The sequence below is a fragment of the Primulina huaijiensis genome, chromosome 16 (assembly GCF_012295235.1).
Source record: "Primulina huaijiensis isolate GDHJ02 chromosome 16, ASM1229523v2, whole genome shotgun sequence".
Classification (NCBI taxonomy): domain Eukaryota; kingdom Viridiplantae; phylum Streptophyta; class Magnoliopsida; order Lamiales; family Gesneriaceae; genus Primulina; species Primulina huaijiensis.
Genome location: NC_133321.1, coordinates 19,896,200 through 19,923,731, shown reverse-complemented (window position 1 = coordinate 19,923,731; position 27,532 = coordinate 19,896,200). Strand labels below are relative to the sequence as shown.

Genomic DNA, 27,532 nt, shown 5'->3' with positions numbered 1-27,532 from the left:
GGAAACAAGAACCGATCAAGGAACAATTTTCAATACAAAAACCAAGAAAATTCGAGTTCATGCGAATATTAAAAATGATATATAAACCTCAGGAAAAGGAAGTGAATTGAATGAAATATTTTGGAAAGTAATCTAACCTTTAAAGCCACAGGCCCACAAATTTAAACGCTGAAATAGAATCGTTGAGATGTAGTAACAGGGACATCGGATAATCGTTGTTTGTGATGATTAACACGTATGCAAAACGGCCGCCAGATTACTACACATATTTTATTTTGCGACTTTATGTTAAACCTTATTTATTTTCTGGATTTGGTTCAACTCGATGAATAATTTATCTTACTAATCCACACGAATCAGATTTGTTGAGGAACATATTGAGTTGTGTACGTATACAGGTATACAATTCCTCCCAAGAACACAGTAAAATACACCAGAATCGGATATAAATTCTTGAAAGGATCAGGCGGAATTAAACTTCGTTCAATTTCGCAACCTCATTTGCAAATCCAAACTGCTTATTTCAACTCAGAGTCGTTGCACTGAAGTGAATGTGTTGCTGATAGTATCGGTTCTTTCTCATCAGATGGTCCACAATTCTCACCATTCGGTGATTCCCCACAAAGTGATGAAGATGCAGGGGGTGGTTCGTTGCAAGAACTGCCAGCTTCTGGCTGAGAATCAGCTGTAACGCATTTGCCTTCATTTTCAGTAAAAAAATCTTTGTCCAAGTTATTAATCTTTGCATGCTTGGTAAAAGTCGATGTACCCTTTTGTGTAAATTCGGACTCTACCAAAGTGGAGCATTCCGGTTTATGGATGTTCTGAGTTTCAGGTAATAGAGCAATAGGACTAAAAGGGGGTAGGGGATGGACTTCTGGTTCACTGCTTTTACCAACCCCATCTTTCATGCCACCTGCATTGCAGATTTTCGGATCAAATTTAAGGAAAGGAACGTGCATGATTATGGCAATACTATCTATTTGCAAAACCACAAGAAAGTTTTGGGAAGGACCTGATTGAGTGGCATTACACACGTGGGCACTCGGAGGAGTGGATGAACCACCTGTTCCTTTCTTGATCCTCGACTTAAATGCACAAACAAAATATAAAATCCATTACCCAGTGCAAACCAAAATTACGGAATTAATATTTGTGCTATTGCAACAAGAAATTGATTTCTAAGAGGCAAAATTAAGTTGGAAATGACTTGGTGGCAACCTTCACCAAACATAAAATCCAAGACACCCGCGTTTTCCATTTGATGGATTACATCAATGGCATGAATCTGACTCAAGCCTATGTTCTAAGTCTAAAATTTATCAGAAAGCTTCTCACTGTATGCTTATATTTTTCTTTTCGTGGCCGAGTATTTATTTCCTTTTGCATCAATTACATGATTGGTTTATCCGTGTATATATTAACAAGTCGTACCTTTGTGTTCTCTTCACAGTACTTGATAACATGTGAGATGTTTGGGCAATGGCCATGCAAAAGTGAGTAAGCCCATAACAGAAGTTTCCTTGAAGTATTCATGTCAAGTATGTCAACCCCATCAATGCCTGGTTGGATATATGTTTCTGTCGCCAGCTGAGCAGGTACCATATAAAGGTTTATACCAGATGGAAGCAATGCGCAAGAGGTATCCTTATAAAAGTTGTAAGAAGATCTGAGAAGTGCGGCTGCCGTTTCCAAATCTTCATCTGAAACTCTCTTGATTATAACATTCTTGATCTTCGACAATGAAGGGTTCCATTTGGTTTCAAGATTCTTGAGATGATTTGAATCCTCAAAAGCTGTACTCCACAATTCTTCTGATTGCAGATCAACACAAAGCAGTGGGTCGCTTTCCAGTCCACCACCCAATAAATTCATATCACAAATCTCAGTTGAGAGCCTTGAAAGCAAGGGTGTAATAACAGCCATGCTAATGACAAGGGATCTACACCAGGCAGCAGAAACATGCCTATATATTTTAGCACAAATACTGTTGGACAACTTGGGATTCTTCAGTCGCTTTCGGATCTTCTCATTTATGCCTTCAAGTGTTTCTACCTTTACGTTTCTCTCCAATAGCTGTATGAAGTCATAGAGATATCTGCAAGAAAGAAAATGTAATGGTAAGACAAATGCCATGCAATATCAAGCAACCCAACTTAACTATATATTTCAACTTGAAAATAGACATTTTTTTGTTCATTAAAATTTTCAACTGGAAACATAGAAACCCTTTATGAGTGATTGCAAACAATAACAAGAAGATTAAAAAAAAAACAAATGCTGATGAATTTATCACTTTTGTTGGAATACTAATTCTCTCTGGTACACTTACCCGTACAGGCTGCTTTCTGTCAACTCCGAGCCCTTTAGCTCAGGCAAGCTGAAAATATCATGCCATAAATTGACCCGCTCCAAGAACAAATTGAATAATCTCTCCAACAATTGCTCAATGGATTCGATAGTAGCATCAAAGCCAGGACCAACTTGAGATATACACATGGTCAAGGAATTGATGTACCTCAAAAGAGCCACAGGAACCAGATCTTCTAGGCACAAGGAGAACTGCATTAACCACTGAGTAAGACATAACAGTTTCCAGTATAAATATTTATCGTAAAATCATTCTCACCTATTTAAGGTCAGATTTATAGACTCTTAATTAAAAGAAACATTTTTGTACAGCAAAGTGGACATCAATCTGGATTTCCCTATAGATACTCTAATTAGTGGAAACATCTCAAAGTGTTTCCATGCCAAAGTACTTTCATGGCATTCTACAGAAAAGAATAAACAAAGTAGAATAGTCATGAACACGTAGCACTTTCACCGGAGGAGAACCTAAAGGGAGAGGCAATGCAACGAAAATGAATTTCCAAGTTTTATCTCATTTCATTTCATCCAAAATTTACCCGTTCTTCTGGCTCTACGAAAATATTCCACACTGGAACTCATTCTGTAACATTATCGCTCACGGCAACAATTGTAGAAACACATAGGTTACTTTTCCATGTTGCCACCAGATGTTTTGAACTTGCTTGCCCAAAGACATCACATGGCCACAGATGATGTGCACTCATGTATCTAAAACCGAGGAATGAAATTGGAAAATAGAAGGCTCCATAGATCATTTGAAACGGATTTTTTTAACGAGTATATAAAAAGTTATTTTGGCAATTATGCGAGCCATTAGTTACTCTGTTTCAATATGGTGGACCACTTTGCTTTAGTTAGAATCATTGCAGCCTCTTCATCATGATACATCCACACAATTCTGATTGAGGGGGCTGTCAAAATTGAAAAAATTTCTAAACAATGTCCCTCTCTGCTAGCACCCAGTACTCTGGTAACTGCAAGAATATTATCATAAGCCAGAGGCATTAAGACGCAATACCCTTTTATCAGCCCGAAGAAAGATATAAGCTCGATCAAGGGTAGAGATATCTCCACTCTCCTCCAGCAACTTCAAATAAAACAGTGTGTACTTCCTTATGCAAGTTATGAATTTTCGAGAACTCTCTGCTAAGTGAACTTCAAGAATTCTCCTGTTCCCACAAGGACCTTGAGTCTTGCGCCTGTATTACAAAGAGATGATATTAAAAGTACAAAAGATATTGTTATGGTCCCAGGTTTGGATCATGTTATGGGATGATCAATATATTTTGGATAGAGTTTCGAGGCTCGTTTTGAGAGAACCACGCGATCTCCTAACAGAGTAGGATGATTCAAATAAAGAAAATCATATCCTAATATAAATAAAAGTCACTCTAACTATATAATGATCTTATTTATTTAAAACTTAAATAAAGGATAAGATAACAACAAATCCTACAAAAGATTAGCAGAATAATCCTTTGGGCTTGAACCTTCCGTATTGATGCAATGAAGGCTCATGACATATGCCAAGTAGTAAAATTGGAGTGACTTTGCAAAGATTAAAACTAATGAATTAACAACAACCTAATTGACGAAAAACATATGATAGATTGAAAAAGATGACGCACATGCCAGCTAAATTTCAATTTTATCAGTATGTCCCAACCCTTGAAACTTTCTAAGCCCTTCTGTTAAATTCTCAGTTTTCTAATACTCCTTTGGGACCTTGGATGCTTAAGACCTATTCAGAGATGCAACAGAATAAGCTTCAATATTGATATTATAGCTGATGTGCCCATGATTTCTGTACCTTCCTTTCTTTACCATACTGTCAATCTCCCACATGTTTATTGTAAATGAAGAGCGAGATGACTTGAAGCAGAAAGAAAGCTCCTCCTTTGCTTTCTCTAGATCCCCAGGTCCACCTCTCTGGTACAACCCTTGAGAAATCATATATCTGGCTTTATGGAAATGTTTGAGGTCTCCTTCCACGCAAGTTTCTAAGGCAGAAAGGCAATCGCTATAAAGCATATTCCATATCTTCTCAAATTGATGGAGTCCAACAAGCTTGGAATTGGTGCAAGAAATTCCATCCTCCACATACATTGATGACTTGGAATTTTCACAACCAAGTCCACTGAAAATATTCATCACAGATTCCTTGGTTGACTGAACAAAGGAATGTGCCGCAACTACCTGCAACACATAGAATACTGATCAAAACCACAATGTTTTAGCAGTAATCAAGAAGATGTCATGTAGACATTGATCAATCAAAGATCACAAAAATTCAACAAAGAGCTCATAAGAAAATCATTTCTGTGGATTCTTTATGCAAATGTAACCTCACTTTCACCCATACAAAAGAATTTGTGCACTGATTTCCGTAGCAATAAAAAAAACAAATAAATTGGAGAAGTAAAGGCATATACAATCCTCAGAAAAAGAATCACATCAAGTGTACTAGATTAGAACCTTTAAGGCCTCTTCATCTTGCTTCCCACATTTGCAGAGCAACTTCAGCCGTGATGCGTGCATCCTGTAGAATGGATCTACAGCTGATGGATTTAAGGCAATAGCCTTGGTGTAATAAGAGAACACCATATCATGAGAGTACCCAAGTTTCTCACAGAGTTTCCCCACATAAAATGGATGAGACCAATCTTCCCTGCAAATTTTTTAATAGATAGGTAGCATAATCAGATTATGGAAAGAAAGCATTTGAGATATCAGGATTCAAGAGGATGAAAGTTACTTGTGTTTCAAGGCTTTCTTGAATTGACTCAGAGCATTCTCGCAAAATATCTTCCATTCCACACCTTTTAGCGGTATAATCGATCTTTGATCATAGAATGGTACAACATTCTGAAGTCCATCATAGTATACTAATGCCAATAACTCGTGTATCTCCCTCTGATACCAATAAAACCGTAGCAAACAATGAATAAGAGTAGCACAACATTGTAATCACAGGCATCAGCTCAAAAATCAACACAATCCATAATCCAACACCACAACATCGATGCAGAGAATATTCTAGCAAAAAAATATCCAGCCAGCATGAGGTGCATGGAGTTCTTATCATCGCAATATAAAAATAACCAGTGTTAAAAAGGGAATGAAACCTGTTGACTTGCTGTCTTTGCCAAAGCCAAAGTCATCAATAAACACCTTCTGCTCCTTCTTCGACTTGCCTCAACTCTCTGAGGTAAATTAGAATTTCTCCTCCAACCCAGAACATTTATTTGCTTACTGCCATCATTAAGCAGCAAGTCCACCTCCTGCATGATAAAGTACATTAAACATTAGGCAGTATCAAGCTTGGATCACTTAACCTCCCTCCTTTTGCATTTTATGTTGTCTGAGGAAAGAAGAATGTCATAAACTTTACCTCGTCATATAAATTGGCAAGCTTTTGCCAACTTTCAAAACGCATGGGATTATACAGTAAATCATATTTGAATAGATTTGCATTCTGCTCTACAAATTCTTCTCCTTCATTAGTTAGAACAAAACCAGCCCATTTATCAGTCGCGCTCATTTCCTCGGACTGTGCGAGAAGATGATACAAGTTGCAATAAACTTCCACGTAAGGGTCAGAACTGAAAACAAAACGTTTATCATATACTGAAATTAGCTCCAATTGATAGTCATGTAATAAAAAATTTAACCGAATCAACGACCTCAGTATATATTAATACCTTTCTACTGATGATGTGTTCTGTAGTTTACCAAATGAATTCTCTGAAAACATAACTTTCATAGTGGAATCTAGAAATCCGTTTGATTCAGCCTCCTCTAAGAGCTTATCTTCACATAATTCAGGATCGTCTAAGAACTTATCAATTGCATTTGCAGCTAAAACATCATCGGGTGGTTGGGAAAAATGTTTGCGTATGGTTCTGAGAACCCTTCGAAGTTTAACCAGCCCAGTCCTCTGAAAGTCAAACACATCTTAGTACACCAAAGTAAATTCAGTGGCTCAGTTCTAGAAGCATTATCCCGTATATTTTAATCATAGCACAACAAAAAGGATACTAAGCCATATTGATGGAGGGAGGTCTTGAAAGCAGAAAAACAGAAAGGAAGAAATAGACGAGTCAAGAAACTCACAGATGAAGCTTTTGCATATGGAAGTATATATTGGAAAACATCAGCACACTGTTCCTTGGTCTGATAATCTCCCTGGCTTGTGTTTTTATGGGTTACCAAATCCTCTTCACAAGATGAATCTGATCTCAGATTCAAACCATACAAACAGTAAAAGCATTGATCCAAAGCATTATCAATGCCAAGCTCAAGTTCCTCTCTTTCATCCTCAGCTAGTTCATCACTGCACTCAATAATATGGTTGTTCTCTATTTCTCGCTCACTGTGTGTGCCATCAGACCCATAACCAACATTAGTGTTGCTTTTCCCTAGATTCTCTTTATCTAAGGAAGATGGAATGCTTTCTGAACTTAACCTCTCAACAGATACGTTTTCTGAAGTGTTAGCTGCATCCCTGTTCTTTTTGTCCAGTTCATTATCAAGAACATGGGATTGTTGTGATACATTTGGAGATCCTGGGATAGGACTATCATGGGATAGCTTCTCTGACTCTGTAAAGTGATCTTTGCTGGAAGTGTGCAGATCGAACTTTGTTTCTTGCCCTTTATTAGGAGAGTGAATATTAGATTTAAGCTTCATATCTAAGGTTAATAGATGCTTAATTGCAAGTTTCAAGAACGTTCCTTCTTCTGCTTCATCAGTCCCTCGAGCACAGCAGATACCAAACTCCGCAAGTGTATCATGAATCGCCACGACCAACTCAGTCTGATACCAATAAATGAAAGAAGATTAGAATGTAAACTGGAGAGGGAAACAGAGGAGCAATGATGGACCAATTAAACAAAGCAATCACAGGCAGAAGCTAGGCACATGCTCACTTGAGACTTGATTGGAGCATTAAAGTTCAAGTGCTGAAGTTTACAAAAGGCAATAGCAGCATCCACAAAGTAGCATCGTTCAGTGAGCTCAATTGAATCTGGGACACCAATCCCAGAGGACTTCTTAGAGAAGTATAAATTAGCAATATTGCACATGAGAGTTAGCAATAAACACTGGATATCACCAATAATTTCCATGGGAACTTTATTCTGCAAGACATTGACAAACAAGTCAGGAAATATAGCATGTCAATCCAGTAAAATTTCTCCAAGTTCGGGTATAAAAAGAGATCTATGATTGCCTCTTTCTATCCAGAACTGAACAATCTCAAGCATTTTCTCAAGCATTTTCAAATTATTGCTCTAAACAATGGGACGTGTTATGGAATATCAATACTTATCGAAATTCATAGACAAAGAACTTGACAAAATTAGCTCATGTGAACAGTAAATAAATAAGAATGATCTAATCCCAAACAAAAACTTCTAAAGTGATATAAACATAAAACATGTGAATAAGGCAATAATATAGATGGTAAATGTACAAAATAAAAATTCTAAAAGGCATAAAATGATATCCAGCAAAAACAAAATTATTCAGCCTTTTTACCAACAGATATATAGTCAGGATGATAGCATGTTTCACATAGTTGATCACCACCGGAATTTTTCATCAATGTCTGTATTTCAGAATGGCCATTTTGGAAGATAAACATATTTTGGTCTTAGCTGCTGGTACTTTATATCCGTGAATGAATCAATACTAGCATACATACTCTGCAAATGGTTGCACAAACCAGTTGGGTATGAATATTATACATAAGTTTCCTTTGCAAGAAAATATATAATCCTGATTAACTTGTTACTGTCACAGATTATTAACTTGTTACTGTCACAGATGCATATAAAACCTACAAATGTTCAAGCAAATGCCTCTAAAAAGAGGGGCTAAGAAAAAAATTGATCTGCTATTGATAAGCATGTCATTCCCCCATATTTCTAAACAACCCACAGTAAACTGGAAGAATCCAAGGGATTACAAGATGATAAGGGCTGCCTAATTTCTTGGAACAAAATAACTAAAGCACCCTGAAAGATTATAAGGAACCTCTAATGTTCAACCATAGACAAGATAATAAAAAATCAGAAATACAAACAAGATTGCACCAAAAAGGGAGATCAAACAAGTTGATTGTCATATTAGCTAAGAATCAATAAGTTCGTGCTTTCAGATAGAAAAGTACCATCCTAACTCACGAATCATGATTATCTTGTTGCTGTTTATTGTTAAATCCATTGCCAAACCCTATTCAAGGCTTTCCGTAATAGTCAACAAAAACCAAAATACAATAACAAATTTGAGGAACAATGACTTACAATAAAGTCAATGGGATTGATGGTGCTCTTGATTTTTGATGCAGATTGAGATATAGCCTTCACCTCTTCAGCAACTGAATGGTTCCACTGCTGCCATAAGCTTTCATTTGATTGACTTTCAGAAAAAGAAAATGCATGGTTATCAGTAGAACTGCCTTCCAGACCAGCTCTAGCTAAAAGTATTTGGAGTTTCCTTCTATGACAACCCAAAAAAACATCAACGTACATCTGTTCTACTAATTCACACGATTTGATTAAAACATCTAATGCAGATAGCTCGATCGAAATAAACCCACTACCTTCATGACCCGAGGCGCATAACACATCAAAATGAACATCATTTACTGATAATAGAAGAGGGGCAAGAAGATCAACACATTCTGCATGCATGTTTTTCTCAAGCATATCACTTACAGACTTCTTTAGCAAGTAATTAACCTCCATCAAATTGATTTCATGAAGAACCCTATCAATAGACAGCTTTTTATTGGCTTTGCAGTGCGGCAAGCAAATAGAAACAGGAGGGCAGTTCATTTTATCCTTGTCCATGAAAAGGGACGATACAACAGATAATTCCCTTTGAGCTTTTACCTCGTCACCTTCCAACTGAGACAAGTGTGCACTTAACCAGAAAAAACGTATCCAGAAGCAATGGTTATAATTTGACAAAGAATTGTTGTCCATCACAGTATTATGGTTTTTTTCAGAAACATCTGTCATGTTGCAATTTTCTTTCTCATCCATTCCAGTAATATGGAAAGGAAATTCCATGGCTACAGATTCTATAATTTTGCAAAGATGGTAGGATGCCTCTGACATCAAACTGCTCTTTTTTGATGTTTCAGAAGACAGTAGCCCAATGTCATAATAAAGCTCAGAAAGAAAAAGACTACACTCAGGAGTTCTTTCCTGTCCCCAGAGTCTTGTCAACTTCTCCAAGTCCAATATTTTTACAATAGTATCCTGATACAAAATGCCTCTATTTGCAATTTTCTCTAAAAGCAAGTGACTCACGTGGTAAGCACCACAGTTATTGTAAGTACTCTGAACAAATGCAATGACATCAGCAGATTCCGAATCTAACAAATTGGAAGCTTCTTCAGAACAATCCAAAGAAACCTTAGAATTCTGCTCGCCGTTTATAGTACTAACTCTGCTGACCAAATAAGGTACTAGATATTGCTTCACAACTTTAGCAAGATCCTTATTTGTGGAAAATTCTAATTCTTCTTTCCCTGGTTTACGAGTTCTAAGTCTTTCAAGGCGACTGCTTCTTCTCTCTTGAGGTTGTTCTTCGAGTACAGTTCCTTCCTTATCATTAGTAGAGCTATGATCAACAACAGGCATGCCTGTACCACCTGGCTTGCACGCGAATCCTTTCTTCTCAATAAAACTTGTCACTTTTGCCGATGAGGAAGACAACTGTATGCTCACTCTAACATCCCCAGATTTCTGTCTCCCAATTATTGATTCAGAGCTGGGTATCGACAACGGTAGTAGGATCTCCAGTAGCTCACAAGCAAGTGCTATCCAGGAGACTTCTGAGAGTTGAACTTCAATTTTTTGCTTCAGCTTTTTAGACGCCGTGGTATTGTCCAATTCCCCATCTGATGCTTTTCTCTTCTCTGGAAATTTCAGTCGTGCATGTTTCGGTTGTAATTTATCGATACCTCTCGGGGTAAATGGTATTGGTTCAGACTCCTCGATGGTTTTTTTAACATGCAAAGCGCGAGAATGAGATGGCCAATGTTCTAATATTAGTTTTGAAACAGAAAGACAGGCCACTTCATCACCAATGGAAATAAGAACTTCCAAGAGTTTCTCCATGCAATTCCCTGCAGTTCGTCAATAAACCATACATTAACTGGTAGAGACATGGCTTATGTCAACAATATATCCTGGGGAGAAATGTGGCTGTTAGATAAATTAAAAATTATGAAAATATCTAGTACAAGATAAAAGGGAATATGGGTGGCATATAGTAGCATTTAAATGAAAATGTAAAAAGTGAAAGGTGGAGAAAGACAAAAATAAGCTTACAGTTATTAGGGCTGCAAACAAGTCCTTGTTCAAAAGCCCACCGAGAGATGCTTAAAGACCCCATCGAGCATGACAGAGTGCCTAACTGGTTCCAAAGAACAGAATCTTTGCCATCAATATCGACAGCTTGCAGATAGCACCGCAAAGCACTCTCATAATAGGTAGGGCCCTGTTGAACAAAGACCGTGCCAAGGTTTTTAAGTGCCAAAAATCTGCAGACAACCAAGAAGTTGAGTCATAAAAAATGTTTACAAATCGCTTCAAACGGATCATAACTATTCCTATTGCAAATTTCCAGAAGCCAAGTTCTGGTAACTTGCAATCAAACAAATATAAATCGTCATTGATATACTAAAAAAACCCTCAACTGATACCAAATTGTGATATGCTCAATTATAGCTTAATTGACTACTAGATGTTTAAATAACAGAGAGAGTATAAAGTATAGTAAGAAAACAGTAACATTCAACTACCAAGAACCATTTCAACATGGTTATAGTTAATTTGCATGTAGATAAAAGCATTATAAAATAAATTGAAGGATTCTTTGTTGAATATGCTATGACTGCGTAAAGCCAAGGTAGCCAAAGGGATAAAGCCATCAACATTTCAACTATAGACAAACTTGGTATAAAAATGATAGTGGGATCAAGCAATTTGTCCATCTTACAGGATAGACGAAAACAAAACATAGGCATTCCTGCCTAGCAAACAAACCAAGAAATGAACGCCTCCATATAGATGCTGAGTGATCACTGAAAAAATTATCTCCAATGGAGTACCTAACATAACCATATATATATATATATATATATCAAAACCGTTTGAAAGGAAATTTATTTGTGAATGTTTATTACCTGAGCTGTGACAGATGACCACCACTAGCACTATTTTCCACCTGAAATAAACAAAAAATATATATACAGAATAACGTAAAGCGAAAAAAATCAAAAGAAGAAATAGACATGAAAGAAGAAAAGATATCAAAAGAAAAGAAAAAGCTGAAGATTAGAGCTTGCACAACCTGAGCATTTGATGTCAATGGATCTTGTAGGACCGACTCCAAAAGTTCCCGGGCCTTTTCATAATCTTTAGCTTGTAATCTCAACAGTCCATCGTGATATAATTGTGATAAACGAAACTCCTGGGAAACAAAGTTCAATTATAGAAAAGAGGGAAGTTTACAACCAATACCTAGTGGATAAGACAAAATAGCTAGAATACTTCGGAGCAGATACTACAGAAAAATGATCCCAGTCACTCGAGATTCAACCTCTTGATGGATTGCTAAAATCCTTGTTTGAGCTCAGGTATCTCATTTTACAAAAAATTGAAAATCATTTGTTCTTGGTTGATTAGTGCTCTATAAGCTAGCAACGTAAAAATAACAGAGAAAATATTATCAAGCTGCTTGAGATCGACTCTGGCTTGGCTCAGGAAAGAACTGTTAAGATAAATTCCTCAAATGAACAAACCAAGCTTCGTGATTACTTCATGCTACAATGAAATTAAATCCAAGGTAGAACGCTTCTTTGCAATATCATCAGCAACAAAGCGAGAGGTGGTATCAGCCAAGCAAAGGATGACTTAAAACCAGTTCCATCCATAGTTGAAATTTAGTGTGTCTCAGACGGTAATATTAACAGAAAATTACAATAGGGGTGACGAAATGCATACTTAATGGGGAAATGGTTACTTCTCAAACTGTTAAGTTAACCCAAAACATCGACGCCACAAAATTCTTGGCCCGAATAACTGCCACGACAAACTACTTGATAATGAAATCCCATCAGCTTTCCAAAAATGAAAACACTAAACCAAGTCAAACAAAACTACATAATTGCAAGCATGAACGAAAATTGGGATCACGAGCACAAAATTTTTGCCTGCGCTTCTTTTGTCGGAGCTAATGGTTGCCACAGGTTTCTGGAGTCTGTATCATTGATAGCTGCGATTGAAAACTGCAACCAACAAAAATTAAGAACGGAGGCAAACTATTCTCAATAAATCGGCTGAAATTAAGGCTTCTCCTACACTAAAGTTAACGCTTACCATCATTTGGGGTATTGGGATTTTAGGCGGGGGCCTTGAGAAGTTAAAGTGGTGTGCTTGAATTCCAGTATTCTCTCTCAATTCATCCACCTCTCACTTTCAGCAAGCAAGCAACACTGCGTTACCCTACCCCCCCTTATCGATGGCCACATTGCACTTTGTCATTCTATATTTTAATAATCAATAAATTTTAATTGATATTCTTTTTATTAAACAAGAAAAATAAATATAATTAATACCACCTTTAATTTGTTAGATTTAAAAATAATAAAGATAATGATAATAAATATATAAAAAAATTTATAATGATAAGTTAATGAAAAGTGAAATTAAATAAAAGATTGATGACAATAAAGTTTAAAAAGTCATACAATATCGAAATATGTATATCAACACCAACTGTCATTGTAAAATGGTGCAATGTTTGAAACCAGATTACACACGTGGTATTATGAAGTTGAAGATATCATGTCGAGCTTCAGTATGTATGCTTCTTGTTTCTCTCTTACATCAAAACTTTGTTCTGCAATATTCCAGATTTGACGTCGAACAGAAGAAGAAAATTGCTCAACACAGAAAAGCTGATTTTCAAAAATGATTTCTATCTTTTGAAGTTTTGCAACATTTGTGTATATAATTTTTTCTGTTTTTTGTCAATGACTCCTTACGCGCACTTCGTCTATGTCTTTGAAGTTCAACAGAGGCTTTTGCATCGGAAGTCTTAGCTTTGATATTGTAAAGTTATATGCGAATTATTAAGATATCGCCTCAGCTTTCTCGTTTTGGTATACAAAATTATTGGTTAATTGGCATATTGATAAACAAACTATTTGAAATGATTAAACTGATGCAGCATATTCAATAAAAATGGGAAGAATTACATATATAAAGGTAATTTAATCCCATGTATCAATTATTTCATGTTTTACTTTTGTATACGTGCTTAATGATTTCATGATCACAGATAAACTTACTTCAAAACATGTTGATACTTTTAAAATAAACACACACACATGAGTATATATATATATATATATATCATAATCAAATCAAAATTCAATGATTGTTTGACTTATTTATCTTTTTAAAAACATATATAAAAAAGAACTTTTTAGATATTAAAATCAGTAAGATTAGTCTTTAGATAAAATATTAATTGTTGGTTATGAAACTTTTTGAAGGTCTTTAAAAAAAATTAATTTGATTTTAAAGTTTATATGAAATAAAATGATGGGTGAATAATATCATCGTAAAACCAAAAATTAAAAAATATCGATGAAAAATAGTTTAGAAATAAAGTCGACTGCAATAAATATTAGAGCTTGTGTGTGTAGATATATATATATATATATATATATATATATTTGTTTTTAATATAAAGAAAATATTTAATTTTTTAATGAATATCGCGTAATAAATAAGATATTCGTTAAGATACGGACAAAGAAACGATGGAAAAAATTTGAAAAGCAAAACCAACCACGTGGGGAATATGACCGTTGCATAAATTAAATTAAAAACAAAATAAAAAAAATACCTTCTTTCAATCCCTTAAATTTCAAATCAAAATCAGCACTGCACCGTTCGCCTTCCCCGAATTCTCTCCGGCTCTCTCTCTCTCTCACATTCTGAGCGTGTGAGTTCGTGTGGTTTCGGAAATGGCGATTGCCGAGTCTCAACAAGAACACAAGGTAATAGAGTCAATGACGTTCCTTTTCAGGAATTTGCCTTTTCTTTTCCCTTCTCTTCAAATTTTGTTCACGGACAATGGCGAGGATTTTGCGATTTCTTGTGTCTTTCCTGTGATAAATTTGGGATTCTTTCTACTTTTTGCCCTTGTTATGTTTTAGAAAATTTTGGCTAGGGTTGTAGGACGTCACCGTCTTTTTCATTGACATTTTTGTGACGTTCTTGGATTAAGGATTAATTTGACAGGAAATAATAGAGGATGAGGATTAGCCGTTTTTAGTTGGTTATGAGCTCTTCTTTCTGGCTCCAGTTCATCTTTTTTAAGATTATGAATTCGCAATTCCATAATGCCACGTGGTTTTTATGAGAAAAAGAGATTTGGCTGGGGATCTGGCATGAAGATTTATCATAAAGTATTTGTGTACCATATGTGAAAACTGATTATCTATGCTGGGTAGATCTATGTGAGATAAATCACGGCGTTTGAGGAAGTTCATCTTTGTAAGTTTGAATTCTGTATAACTTTTGTTCGACGTTAAGTGCAATTGTGGTGATTAATTTCTTTCATATTAGATTTTCTGTACTGGAACTAAGGAGAGTTCCTCTAGGCTGAGGAGTCTCTAGAGTCTACGTTATAAATTTTGTTTCCTATTATGATATACATGTCACCTATATGAGAATATGGTTGTACGAGTGGCATTCCCTATATCTGCACGCTCTTTGTAGATATGCTTGAGTATATGTTTATGCTCTCCATTTTGCTGTAGGCTTCGTCAGAGAGCACAACAGCAGAGGAAAAAAGGTGGACTATCAATGATTTCGACATAGGAAAGCCTCTTGGTAGAGGAAAGTTTGGGCATGTATATCTCGCTAGGGAAAAGAGGGTGAGTCTACTCAAATCAGGGGGCTTCTCTTCCATTGAACACCGATGGATGACTTCCATTGGTTATCTCGAACATTTAATGTTAAAATATGTCACATTTTCTTCATTTGGAGTGGTGCTAGACATTAAATATGGTCGCGCACAAACATTTGATTTGTTTCATTTTGACGGGAATGTTATTTGTCAAGTAAAAAAAGGGGGAATGTTGGGGAATAATTTTGGAGTATTTCTTGTACAAATGAACTAAACAACCCCTTTCCTCTTGAAAGCAGAGCAATCACATAGTTGCACTGAAGGTGCTATTTAAGAGCCAGCTGAAACAGTCTCAGGTTGAGCACCAGCTTCGCCGTGAAGTTGAAATACAGAGCCATCTTCGACATCCAAACATATTACGACTCTATGGTTACTTTTATGACCAGGCATGACAGCTTTTCTTTATTTTTGCGCATGAAATAAATTCTGTTCAAGACTTGACGGTCATCAATTTTCCACAGAAACGAGTTTATTTGATTTTGGAATTTGCTGCCAAGGGAGAACTCTACAAAGAGCTACAGAAGTGCAAATATTTCAGTGAAAGACGTGCTGCTACGGCGAGTCCTCTCTCTATCAGTGCTTGGAATATATTATAATTTCTTTTGCCTTCTCATTTCAAACAACTTGAATTTTGAGTACCTATATTGCTTTTCAAACATGCCCATGGTAGGAATGATTTTAATTTCCTTGGTGCACGTTTTGGCTAATGATCTGACGAGATGTAATGGTTTTCATATGTTTATTGGACGCATTGAGCAGTATGTTGCTTCATTAGCTCGTGCACTAATATACTGTCATGGAAAACATGTGATTCATCGAGACATAAAACCAGAGAATCTATTGGTTGGAGCACAGGTAATTTTTGGTTTTTGTTTATTTTCTTCTCTAATTTTTTCAGAAAGAGTGCTGCTGCATTCTCTCTCTCTCTCTTTGGTGTCCTTTGTCAGGGTGAGCTCAAAATTGCAGATTTTGGTTGGTCCGTCCACACATTCAATCGCAGGCGGACTATGTGTGGAACTTTGGATTATCTTCCACCGGAGATGGGTATACGCTTTTTCTAGTAGGAATGTGTTGTCAGCGCATGATTGAGGATTGGTGGGAAAATTTTCAAACTGCTATGTTGCCCATTTTAGTTATTGAGTTGATGGACACACTCAATGTTAAGCGAACATGTCAATTAAGCGAACATGTCAACAAATTGTTTTCTTCGACAATATATGAATTTCCAGTTTGTTAATATTTAACATTATTTTTTCTACAGTGGAGACCGTGGAGCATGATGCAAGTGTGGACATTTGGAGTCTTGGTGTCCTTTGCTACGAATTTTTGTATGGGATGCCCCCTTTCGAAGAGAAAAAACATTCGGACACGTATAAAAGGTAAATGATTTCCGAATTCTCACATTGCTGAAGAGCACGTTATAGTTTGCTTTACTTAATATTACATTTGGGCTATGTTAATGTGCAGGATTATCCATGTGGAATTTAAATTCCCCCCAAAGCCTATTGTCTCATCACTCGCCAAAGATCTCATAAGTCAGGTACGTTAGATTATTACTTGTATTCTGTCACACACTCCATTTAAAGTTTGGATCTTTGGCCTAAGTTCATAGTTGTTTGATTGTGTTCACAACAGATGCTCGTCAAGGATTCTTCACAGCGTCTGCCCCTGCACAAGCTGCTTGAGCATCCATGGATTGTGCAAAATGCTGACCCATCAGGTGTCTACAGAAGTTGAACCAACTTTTCGCCAAAAACCTCACATTGATGTGTTGCTATCTTTGTAAAATTAATCTGTAATTCCGTTGCATCCTTAAATTGATTGAACTGATGATTCACCATCGTAATCCCAAATTGTTCTTTTGTGATGTTAATGGTGCCAAATCGTGCAAACATGAAGTATTCAAGTGCGAAGCACTTTTATGTCAATCGTGGTGTCTGTTACCTGAGCACGTCTTCACAATTCCTCCCACTATCCAGTAATTTGGTCCGAGGGTGTTTTTCTTTTGAATTGATCTATGTCTTTAGGGTTCAGGAATCTCGGTTGATAAGTCAAAGACATAGCCTTGTCCAACATCCTGTCAGTTATGGCAATCTTGTTTATGCTTTTCGTGTTTAATGTGCTTGAACATTTTGCACAAACTGGTATGAAACTTAAACTGGTTAAAGAGTCGAACTGTCACTTTGGTCAATAAATTTAATCAAGTGCATAACACAAAAAAAGGTTAGGCCAATACAAATGACTATTTATTTTTGATAGTTAATAACAAGAAAGATGAGAATTTTCGGATACATATCACATTTTATGGTCAAATATAATAAAAAAATTTCCCCGGCCCCATGATACCCAAGAAATGATACGATTATGGTAATTAATTGGCTGCAAAAAAGCACAAGTCTCTAACATCAAATGCTCATTACTACATGAAAGATGTTAAACACAGCCAGCAATGGATGATTTTGGATTCAAACTTTCCAGTGCACTTCAACTAATGCCAACCCATTTTCTAAATGCCTGAACATACTCAACCCTCCGGAGTTGAGCCTCATTTTTCGCATCAGACATCGTTAATCTCCGATAAAGATCCCTGTGAAACATCAAGAACTCTGTTTTATAATTCCACTTATCTAGGTACATGCTATTCTTTGACATAAATCCAATGAGCTCCATGACCCTTTCGAAATAGCCACCCCGAAGAAAATTTAACAACAATAACTCGTACAGATCTCTGTTATATACTGTATTCTGATTCGACATATACTTCTTGATATCACCCCATAAGATTGTGATTTCACGATACATTCCCAACGAAGAATATCCACAAATCATATAGAAAAAAGTTGATGTGGTGGGCTGGATGTTCATATCTTGCAGTTTTCGGTATGTCATTATGGCATCTCCCATCATTTTGGCCTTTGTAAAGAAGTAGATAGAGGAATTATACTCATGCACCATTGGGAAAACTGATCGATCCTCAAGTTTTATACTATGGGCAATGGATTCTGCTAAATCTGATTCACAGAATGAAGTGAGCTCTTTCAAATATGAAGTCCTGGTTTCTTCAGACTTACTAGAAATATCTGAGGAGAAAACCATTGTATCAGAAACATTTATATCAGGACGGATCCTCCTGATATGCCTTACTAGTCCTTCTGCTTCTTTTAACATATTTTTATCGAAATAAGCTGCCAAAAGGGAAGTATACGAATCTTTGCATATAGGATAATTTTCAGATTTCAAGTCCTCTAAAATATCATGAGCTGTCTCAAGCCATCCCAAATGGATACAAGAACGGATCAGATATGAACAAAAAGTGTTGTTTTCAGATGAAACTAACATATCCTGAATCTGAATAAGGATCTTCGAGAGCTCATTAATTCTCCCACCTATCTTATATCCTATGATGAGCATAGCCAACCCTTTATTGCTGAGAACAAATTTTCCGTTCTTATGCATGATAAACTCTTCTCTGCAATCTACTTTACAAACAGAATCCATGTTTACTTGAACGGGTACAAACTGAAGTCTCAACCCCTTTTTGATATTGTCCGATCCAATTGAGACCGTACATACCTTATGCCGTGCTCTCTCACCGCTTTGAATCGGATTTGACTTGCAACATCCACAAATGTCCAGCAAGAGAGCAGAAGCAGCATCAATGTCATTGAATTTAAAATTCAAGCTCAGCAGACAGTCATAAAACTGCCTATAGTGGCGGATCAAAGTGACTGGAACTGCATCAATATAATTCTTGAATTTCTTTAACTCGTCTCTCATGCCATTCATTTCATGGATCCGGGCAATAATAACAACAGTTTGAGAATCCGCAACAACTCCTATTTTTGGCATCATCTCAATAATCTGCTGACCCTTTAAAGGTGATCCAAACCTCATACAAGCATCAAGAATGAGGTTAAAAATGGTCACACTGGGCTTTGTCAACACTGTTTGAGCTGATTTGTTTGAATCTAACTTCTGAAAACAATCGCAAATTTCACCTAAAATATTTGCTGCTAAAAGAGTTCCAATCTCCGTCTGCACTAAATGTAGAAAGACCGTTTGCAATACATCAAGTGATGGTAGATTTTTTTTCTCTAACATCAGTCTAAAAATTCTAGAGGCTTGAGCAGGAATTTGAGCCCTTGCCAAAGAAAGCATGAGCTTCGTCATCAAGTCAGGCTGCAGGGAAATTGCTTTCACTGTCGAAATAGAAAGAACTAAATCAAAAGCTCTACGGAGGCATTTAGAGTCAGCTGAATAAGACAATTCAGTTATCAGATTGGACATAAGAATCTGGCCGGGGAAACCATACAGACGCTTGAAATCCTGGTATGTCTCCCATGCCTCATCTAGTTGATGCTCTTTCAAAGCCCCTTCAATCTTTTGCATCAAAATTGAGTCAGATGATTCTTTCAACCGTAGCTTTTCTGGCTTTGCACCAACAATAGATAAATACCGGGAAAATGGATTTCCATCAAGTTTATCATATCCATCCAACAACTGAAAACTCCTAAAACAATGGCTGGGTGCAAATTTGCAACCAAATATCAAACTCAGGACTCCCCTATGCCTAACTCTGATTAATGTTCGCATCATATGTTAAGGCAAAAAATGCCACCCAACACATTCATTACGATAATATAATCCAAATCTCATCATTAAGGAGCTTCCGTAGCTCAATTAGTTCTCAGGATATAAACTTTCTCTATATTCCCCAAACAGAAACAACTACTGGGCATTTGAATTTTTTTTTTTTAGGGAAAAAAAAACCTGCAGGAAGTGGAACCAAAAGGTGCCGTTTTAGCAGGCTCCTTCCATCTCCATTAATAAAGCTTTAATTCCCATCACCAGATTCCCTGAACCCCAACTTCACTAAGCGCCGACGATTACACTCTGTACTGTTTTCAATCTCCAACTCCAATTTTTCACTCTGAAGTTTGTTCTCATAGCACAAAAAAGGAAATTCAAGGGATTAAAAAATGAGGAACTATTGTTTGGCAAAAAAAAAAAAAAAAGAAGAAAAAAAAAAGCTAGGGCTTCTTCAGTTTACGACAATATCAAATTCAAATTTTATGTATGCTGCCACCTTCAATTATTATTTAATTCAAATTTTAATAATTTTTATTGATATATTAAATAATTATATTTTATTTTTATTTAAAAAAAAAAAAACTTTTCTTCATGCTATGTTAAATTCTATTCTACCCAAAGAAATAAAGAAATGAAATCAGGAAGTAAATTTATTCAAAGTCAGAGTTGTGTATGCAATTGCATGGTAGGGAGAGAGTTGTGTTCAGAAACAAAACACAAACAAACATGACCAAAGAAGACAAGATTATTACGGCCCAAAAATTGCATCCAAGGTAACAGATACATATCGTATTTTTGCAATGAAATTGTCAAAAATTCTACTAACAAGCCCATTTCTGGATGTGAATGTTTTGCACAAATTTGCAGCTGGTTGGCAGGCTGGATTCAAAGCAGCTCAAATATTGTTACTTTTTGTTTTTAGAATTATTTATCACGGAAATTCATTTCATATCAAAATCTATCTTTTGTAAACTAACATTAGTGATTATTAATTTCTTGTTAAATGTAATTTTAAAATAATAATTAAATCGACATATATAATGAAATACACATTCAGATAAGATTTTATGATAAATATCAAATAAACTCGTACAATAATTATTAAATACAAATTTTAAATTATTGGTGTGATGTTCACAATTAAAATTTGAAATATAACAAAAATAATAATAAACTTCCATAAAAAATACTATTTTTTTATTTAGTGAATTAGTTAGTTTGTTCAAAATAATCACATAATGATATTAAAATCTCATACGTAAAAGTTTTAATATTTTGACAAATGATAATGAATGATCGTTATAATTATATTTATTATAAAGATTATGTCATATATTGTTTTTTAGTAGAAAATAACTTATATGTCTTTTAATTATTCATTAATATATCTTTTCGTGCATGATATATTTAGGATTTTGATTGATGATCGATATCAATTGCATGAATTTTTTTAGTTATACTCTCTCCGAATTCTTCCAAGAGACTTATATTTTATGAGATTATTAATATTCGTAATTGTTGATATAAATTCTCCTAAATACTTTATTAAACTTTCTACTATCAATTTTTAGTTAAAAGACCTATAAAATATATTAGTATTAAACTTTATACTATCATATTATTTTATATTTATTCTGTATATTATAGGTTATATTTTATTATTAATATTATTATTTCATTAGTTTTGATAATATTTTGATGAGTTAGTCACAAATATTTTAAATTGATAATTATTTGTCCTTAGTGTACTTCACTTATATAAATTATGATTAATGCATTTATAAAATACATTTTTTGATTCTTAGATATATATATATATATTTGCAAATTTGTTTCAGTTCAATTGGTTTTATATATTATGCTCATTATAATTTATTATATAACATAAAATCAACATCTTGAATTTTAATTTGAAAAACAATCTTGAAAGTAAGGTATATAAGTTCTTAATTAATTTATTCGTCTAATATGACAAAAGACTAAACCCAGATAAATAAAAAAATGATTCAAATTATTTTTTTAAAAAATCAAATTTTAATTTTTATTAAATAATTAATATTTACGTGCATCGCACGTGCTTCTTGCTAGTCCTTTAAAATACACTACCTTTACAATCCAGGGGGATTTTTTTTGTATTTGCTATCTAATTTGTCCAAGTGTTACACAAGGCTCACCATACTAGTGTCACTTAAATCCATCAGCTTCTTCGAATTACACCTATAGCTTCTTAGATACTTGTCATCATGAAGAAGGGGTGCCACATCGTACTCTTTTCCCGTCTTTATGCCGTCGTAAACCTCCAGAGATCTACACCGATGGAGAATCTGAACGACCTCTTTCATTGAAGGCCTGTTTCTAGGCAATGTGCTGGTGCAAATGAGCCCCAATTTATAAACAATTGTCATATCTTCCAAGTAGTGTTCTTCTTGAACCTCCGTATCTAAAGCATCGGTAATTGGCTTTCCTTCTCCATAGAGCCTCCACGCCCATTCGGCAAGACTTGTGTGCTCCTCCCCACAGTTAGCTTCACGCCCAGTCACCAGTTCCAACAGCACGACGCCAAAGCTATATACATCAACCTTCTCGTTTACTTTGCTTGTATAGGCATACTCTGCAAAAAGTAGCGACACACGGTTAGATGGTACAAAGAGGTGTGCCTACACGGTTAGAAAGGGGTTAGCATTATATTTTCTTTATGATCCTAGCTGTCCGTATAAAAAACTAAAGCTGATAAGAACAACAAAAATCGAATATCGTAGCCAAAGATACATGTTTCTATTGTTGTGCCACATAGTCATCTACTTGAGACCCCAAAAATGCTACCACAATGCAAGTCATCGGAATCAAATGTGTGATATTGACTGTGACATTAATTGTAACGCTGAGGCACTGTATAAAAACTTTAGCTAATAGTTACTGTGCAACTCTTATCTTGTTGATTATATTGCAACCAAATCGCATGCTCGATCACATAGGCAGCTACTCAAGAGTGTAGCTAGAGAGGGGGCAAAGTTGGTTTCTAACACTTAGTATAGCATTATTTATTACCTGGGGCAATGTAACCAAATGAACCAGCAACAGCAGACATGGTGTAAGGCTGATCTCTCTTAATCAAACTCTTGGCAAGCCCGAAATCAGCAATTTTCGCCTTGAAATCAGAATCCAACAAAATGTTGCTCGATTTCACATCACGGTGAATGATTGGTGGTGCGCAGTCGTGATGCATGTACGCAAGGCCCTGTGCAGCTCCAGTGGCAATTCTTAACCTTGTTGGCCAATCCAAGGTAATGTTGTGAACAGAAATATTGAGAGACAAGTCTTTCTGTTTCTTCCCATGTAGCCATCTATCGAGACTCTGATTCTCCAAGTACTCATACACAAGAAGTTTCGAATCATCACTCGAGACGCAACACAAGAGCTTCACGATATTCGAATGCCGTACTGAGCCAAGAATTTGAATCTCAGCCAAAAATTCTTTCTCCAGCAGATGATTCAACTTCCTGTCACTCCAAATCCTCTTTACAGCAACACATTCCCCTCCTCGATCAACCGAAACTTTGTACACTTTCCCCGATCCACCACTTCCAATCACATTGCTTTCCGTCAAGTTTGAAAGAATGTCGTTTTCAGTGAAATACAACCTCTGGAATGAGGTTAGTTTCCACGTAGCGAGGTCACGTTTGAGCTTCTTTCTTCTGCAGTCTCTAAACACTAACAGGGTCATCAAAATGGTGATCAAGAAAAGTGTAACAGCCAGAACTAGAACCACAGCAAGAAATCTCGTTGACAGTTTCTTGGTTTCTTGGATTTTGGTGTAACATTTGGGAAGATTGGAGGTTGGATTGGAGGCACAAAGATTAGGGTTGTCCAAGAAACTGTTTCCATAAGCCATGTTATCAAATTCACGTGGGATGGCACCGGTTAGTTGGTTCGAAGACAAGTTAAGAGATGTGAGCTTCAAATTGCCTAATTGAGACGGAATATCTCCCGAAAAATCATTATCGGACAAGTCTAAATCGAGAAGGTCGGGTAAAGAGCCCAAGCTGGAGGGAATTGGACCAGAAAGTTGGTTTCTCGAAAGATCCAATGTAGTTAAAGATTTCCAAGAGATGATCTCAGGTGGGAGCCTACCAGAAAGTGAATTTCCATCAAATTTCAGAGTTGTAAGTTGACTGAGACTGGTTAATTCTACCGGAATCGACCCCGAAAACATATTGTTACCGGCATCAAACACAACTAAACTTTCCCAAGTCAAAATTCCGGCAGGAATTCCGCCGGAAAACTGGTTGTTACGGATCTCCAACCGAGTCAAATTTCCCGCTACCCGAGTCGGGAGCCCGCCGGAAAACGAGTTATCACTCAGCATGATTTCAGTCATGTTTTGCAAAGTAAAAAGCTCTAATGGAATCTCACCTGTAAAATTATTCCCATACAGCTGCACCGAGCGGAGAGTCCGACAATTTCCAAGTGATTTCGGAATCTCTCCGGTTAAATTGCTGTGAAAGGCAACCACACCAAATAAAGAACCACCGGAACACAAGTTTTCCGGCAACCCTCCAGTGAAAAAGTTATCACTAACCTCAAAAGCTTCAAGATTTGAATACACACCCATTTCAGGTGGTAATAGCCCGCTTAAATTATTCTTGTAAACCCGAAAATTCTTCAAGCTTGGCAATATGCCGATGCTTGATGGCACATCTCCATAGAATTTATTGGCGAATAAATTCAAAAGCTCCAATTTTTCCAGCTTCCCAAAATCTTCTGGGATGCTTCCATTCAATTTATTCCCAGAAAGATCAAGCTCAACCATCCTCAAGGATTCGATCACTTGAGGAATGGAACCTGAAAATCTGTTATTATACAAATAAAGATAGGTCAGATTTTTCAGCAAGAACAACCCACCAGGAATTTCGCCTTCCAATTGATTCATAGACAAATCCAAATGATTCAGACTTGACAAATTCCGGAAACTGTCCGGAATTTCGCCGTAGACGTTCGTGTCTTTCATCCAGATATACTTGATATTCGTCAACTTTCCGAACTCAGGTGGTATCACCGCTGGCAAGAAGTCATTATAAGCCCATCTCAGAAATTCAAGGTTCACCAAATTCGAGATTTCCTTCGGGAAACTCCCATTGAAAAGATTCATATGCAAATTCAATACTTTCAGCTCAAGCAAATTCCCTATAGACGGAGGAATATCTCCGGTGAAGTCGTTGGAGCTGAGATCAAGGTATTGAAGCAAGCGGAGCCTGTCGATAGCCTCCGGAATATTTCCAACAAAATTGTTCTGAGAGAGGTCTAGATATCGAAGGTTCGAGAAGTTTAAAAAAGCTGTGGGAAAATTTCCCGGGAGAAGATTGTAAGCGAGATTGAGAAAAGTGAGGTTTTGGAGCGTAGAGATGGAATCTGGGATGTATCCGACGAGGTCGTATTTCTCAAGGGCTATTCCAGTGACGGAGCCCTCAGGGGAGCACCGAATTTCCGGCCAGTCGCAGGGGGAGGACGTGGAGTTCCATGTCTGAAGGAGTTGGGGGTTGCCGAATTCTTGTTTCAGGTCTAGGAGGGCGGCTCTTTCCGCCTGTGAGAACTGTGATATTACGAACAAGGGTAAAGAGGAGAGGACGAGGAGGGCAAAGGAGAGTTGGGTTTTAGTACCGGCGAAGGGCAGATTCGCCATTTGATGGCTGCGGCACCGCGGGAGGGGTAGAAAGGAGCTATGTTGCCTGCCTGGTGTAATCAAGTTTGAAAGGATTGATAATTGAGATTTATAAATTCTGTCTGGATAAAATTATATACGTTATTATTATTATTATTATTATTATTATTAATTACATTTAAAAAAATAAGTACAGCATTTATAAATTAATAATAATAATAACTAACTGATGATAACGAAATTATATGGTCAAAATGCAAACAATCAAGAAATTATTTATTTTCAAAAGATTACTCTTTCAATAATAATTTGTGACAGCTGGAGAATAACTTATTTAAATAATATGCTTTTATAAATATAATATTTTATTCTTAAGTTACATAATACTGAACTCATAATTAAATAACAGTATAGCGTAAGTACAATTATAACAACTGTGAAATAAAGGGATGATATTGTTTGATGATGAAATTTCGTCTAATTTAAAAGTATAACAGACAAGTCAACTTAGATCAAATGAGAACGACTTCAATCGGTTTTGTCTCTACAAATTAATATCTTATTATTTAACCTTAAAATTCACTCATTGGTCGCCTAATGATATGATCTTATAGAGATAGACAAATGTAACAAGCTAGCGATATCTTTTACTAACAGCAATATATATGGTTACTGAATTTATATTTTCTGGTTGAAAATATAATGACTAGATTCCAACATTTTGTTTATTTTTAATGGGGAAAATTTAATATATTTCTTACAAATAAATTTTAATGTTTTTAAAAGACTGGACGAGTCGAGTAGTTTGCAGGCAAAAAAGTACAAACAGGATGAAAACATTGTATTCATTCCATGTAGACCAAATGTTCGTTTTTGGCAACTTCATTCTTTTTGTAAGAAACATGATTTCTTCAAGATTTGGCAACAATACACTCTCACTGGGCCCATTTTCTAGAAGACAATCATTGTGCCTATTTTTTTTTATTTTTTTATTTTTGGCAGATGAGTGGAAACTTCTTTACTTGATGATTAAAATTATCCCAGATAAAATTTTCAAATTTATATCCATCCCAGATAAAAAAGAAATTGCAGGAATTGCAATTACGCTACTTGAGGCTTTCGGCTTGAGGTGAAATAAATATTTTATTTGGGGGCCAATAATTAGTAAAATTGCACCCAAAAAAATTTGTAACTCGTTGAGTACAGACATGTGCATATGCTCAACTACTTTAACAAAATAGCTGTGGATTACACGAACCTATGTTCATGTTCAGTTGATACAAAGTACATTCGACACAATTTAAGGCCATACAAAGTTTCTTCTCGGACGATAATAATATTCATTCAAAATTGAGGGCTGCCTACCTATTAACTATGTGGGCCTATTAGTTAGCTTGTATTCAACTTTCTTCTTTTTTTCCCAAATGAAAATATACACAAAAATGATTGTAACATGTCTTTTTTTAGAGTTTATAATTTTATATTTTCTTCATTTTACTTGTAGCCATTAACCAAAACTATATGTTTAAATTGACGTTCTATGCCTTTTTTTAGAGTTATATTTTTCTGATACTAATATAATCTGTAATTTTCAGACGTCTCCTTGTGTTTCTCTTGGAAAAAGGAGGGAAAAGAAATTACTTCGATAGTCGCATGTTAGAATAGTTATCGTTTTTCTTTTAAAAAGGCATAATCAAATAACCTTTTAAATCCAAACTGATCCTTCGTATTTATTCAATCCGAAGGAGAAGTGAGAAGAAATGTAGCTGTCCTACAAAATAAATGCTTCACTCTCTTCAATCAACTTATAGCAAATATATCACTACATGGATAAATATGGATACATAATAACAACAAAAACACTAAAAAAATATGCATACAGTGAGTGAAATGAAATAAAAGAACAAA

General features: G+C 35.8%; 4 protein-coding genes across 6 annotated transcripts; 1 reads left to right on the top strand and 3 right to left on the bottom strand.

The window, feature by feature from the left end:
* Window positions 1–310: 310 nt before the first annotated feature.
* On the bottom strand, window positions 311–12,909 carry LOC140961444 (calcineurin-binding protein 1). 3 transcript variants are annotated; one of them, XM_073419958.1, is made up of 20 exons: window positions 12,771–12,909; window positions 12,605–12,679; window positions 11,743–11,862; window positions 11,576–11,616; window positions 10,719–10,930; window positions 8,679–10,513; window positions 7,302–7,511; window positions 6,487–7,188; window positions 6,075–6,310; window positions 5,765–5,975; window positions 5,499–5,654; window positions 5,129–5,286; window positions 4,849–5,041; window positions 4,184–4,569; window positions 3,392–3,572; window positions 2,333–2,574; window positions 1,435–2,098; window positions 1,016–1,088; window positions 770–916; window positions 311–685 (listed from the first exon to the last, which is right to left on the bottom strand). In XM_073419958.1, the coding sequence occupies exons 1-20, from the start codon at window positions 12,774–12,776 to the stop codon at window positions 519–521; spliced, it is 6,015 nt and encodes a 2,004-aa protein (XP_073276059.1). In that variant the 5' UTR covers window positions 12,777–12,909; the 3' UTR covers window positions 311–518. The 3 variants fall into 3 exon arrangements, with proteins under 3 accessions (XP_073276059.1, XP_073276056.1, XP_073276058.1); XM_073419955.1 differs by having other exon boundaries at window positions 311–916; XM_073419957.1 differs by having other exon boundaries at window positions 311–916; window positions 2,333–2,562.
* Window positions 12,910–14,320: 1,411 nt separating this feature from the next.
* LOC140961673 (serine/threonine-protein kinase Aurora-2-like) lies at window positions 14,321–17,248 on the top strand. The gene is made up of 9 exons (XM_073420333.1): window positions 14,321–14,461; window positions 15,227–15,343; window positions 15,615–15,761; window positions 15,837–15,932; window positions 16,135–16,230; window positions 16,323–16,419; window positions 16,637–16,754; window positions 16,843–16,915; window positions 17,011–17,248. The coding sequence occupies exons 1-9, from the start codon at window positions 14,429–14,431 to the stop codon at window positions 17,110–17,112; spliced, it is 879 nt and encodes a 292-aa protein (XP_073276434.1). The 5' UTR covers window positions 14,321–14,428; the 3' UTR covers window positions 17,113–17,248.
* A 489-nt stretch (window positions 17,249–17,737) lies between these two features.
* LOC140961672 (pentatricopeptide repeat-containing protein At4g17616) lies at window positions 17,738–20,152 on the bottom strand. The gene has a single exon (XM_073420332.1). It carries the CDS (start codon window positions 19,969–19,971, stop codon window positions 17,860–17,862), a length of 2,112 nt encoding a protein of 703 aa, XP_073276433.1. The 5' UTR covers window positions 19,972–20,152; the 3' UTR covers window positions 17,738–17,859.
* A 1,872-nt stretch (window positions 20,153–22,024) lies between these two features.
* LOC140961439 (uncharacterized) lies at window positions 22,025–25,729 on the bottom strand. The gene is made up of 2 exons (XM_073419949.1): window positions 23,014–25,729; window positions 22,025–22,576 (listed from the first exon to the last, which is right to left on the bottom strand). Exons 1-2 carry the CDS (start codon window positions 25,643–25,645, stop codon window positions 22,125–22,127), a joined length of 3,084 nt encoding a protein of 1,027 aa, XP_073276050.1. The 5' UTR covers window positions 25,646–25,729; the 3' UTR covers window positions 22,025–22,124.
* Between the last annotated feature and the right edge of the window lie 1,803 nt (window positions 25,730–27,532).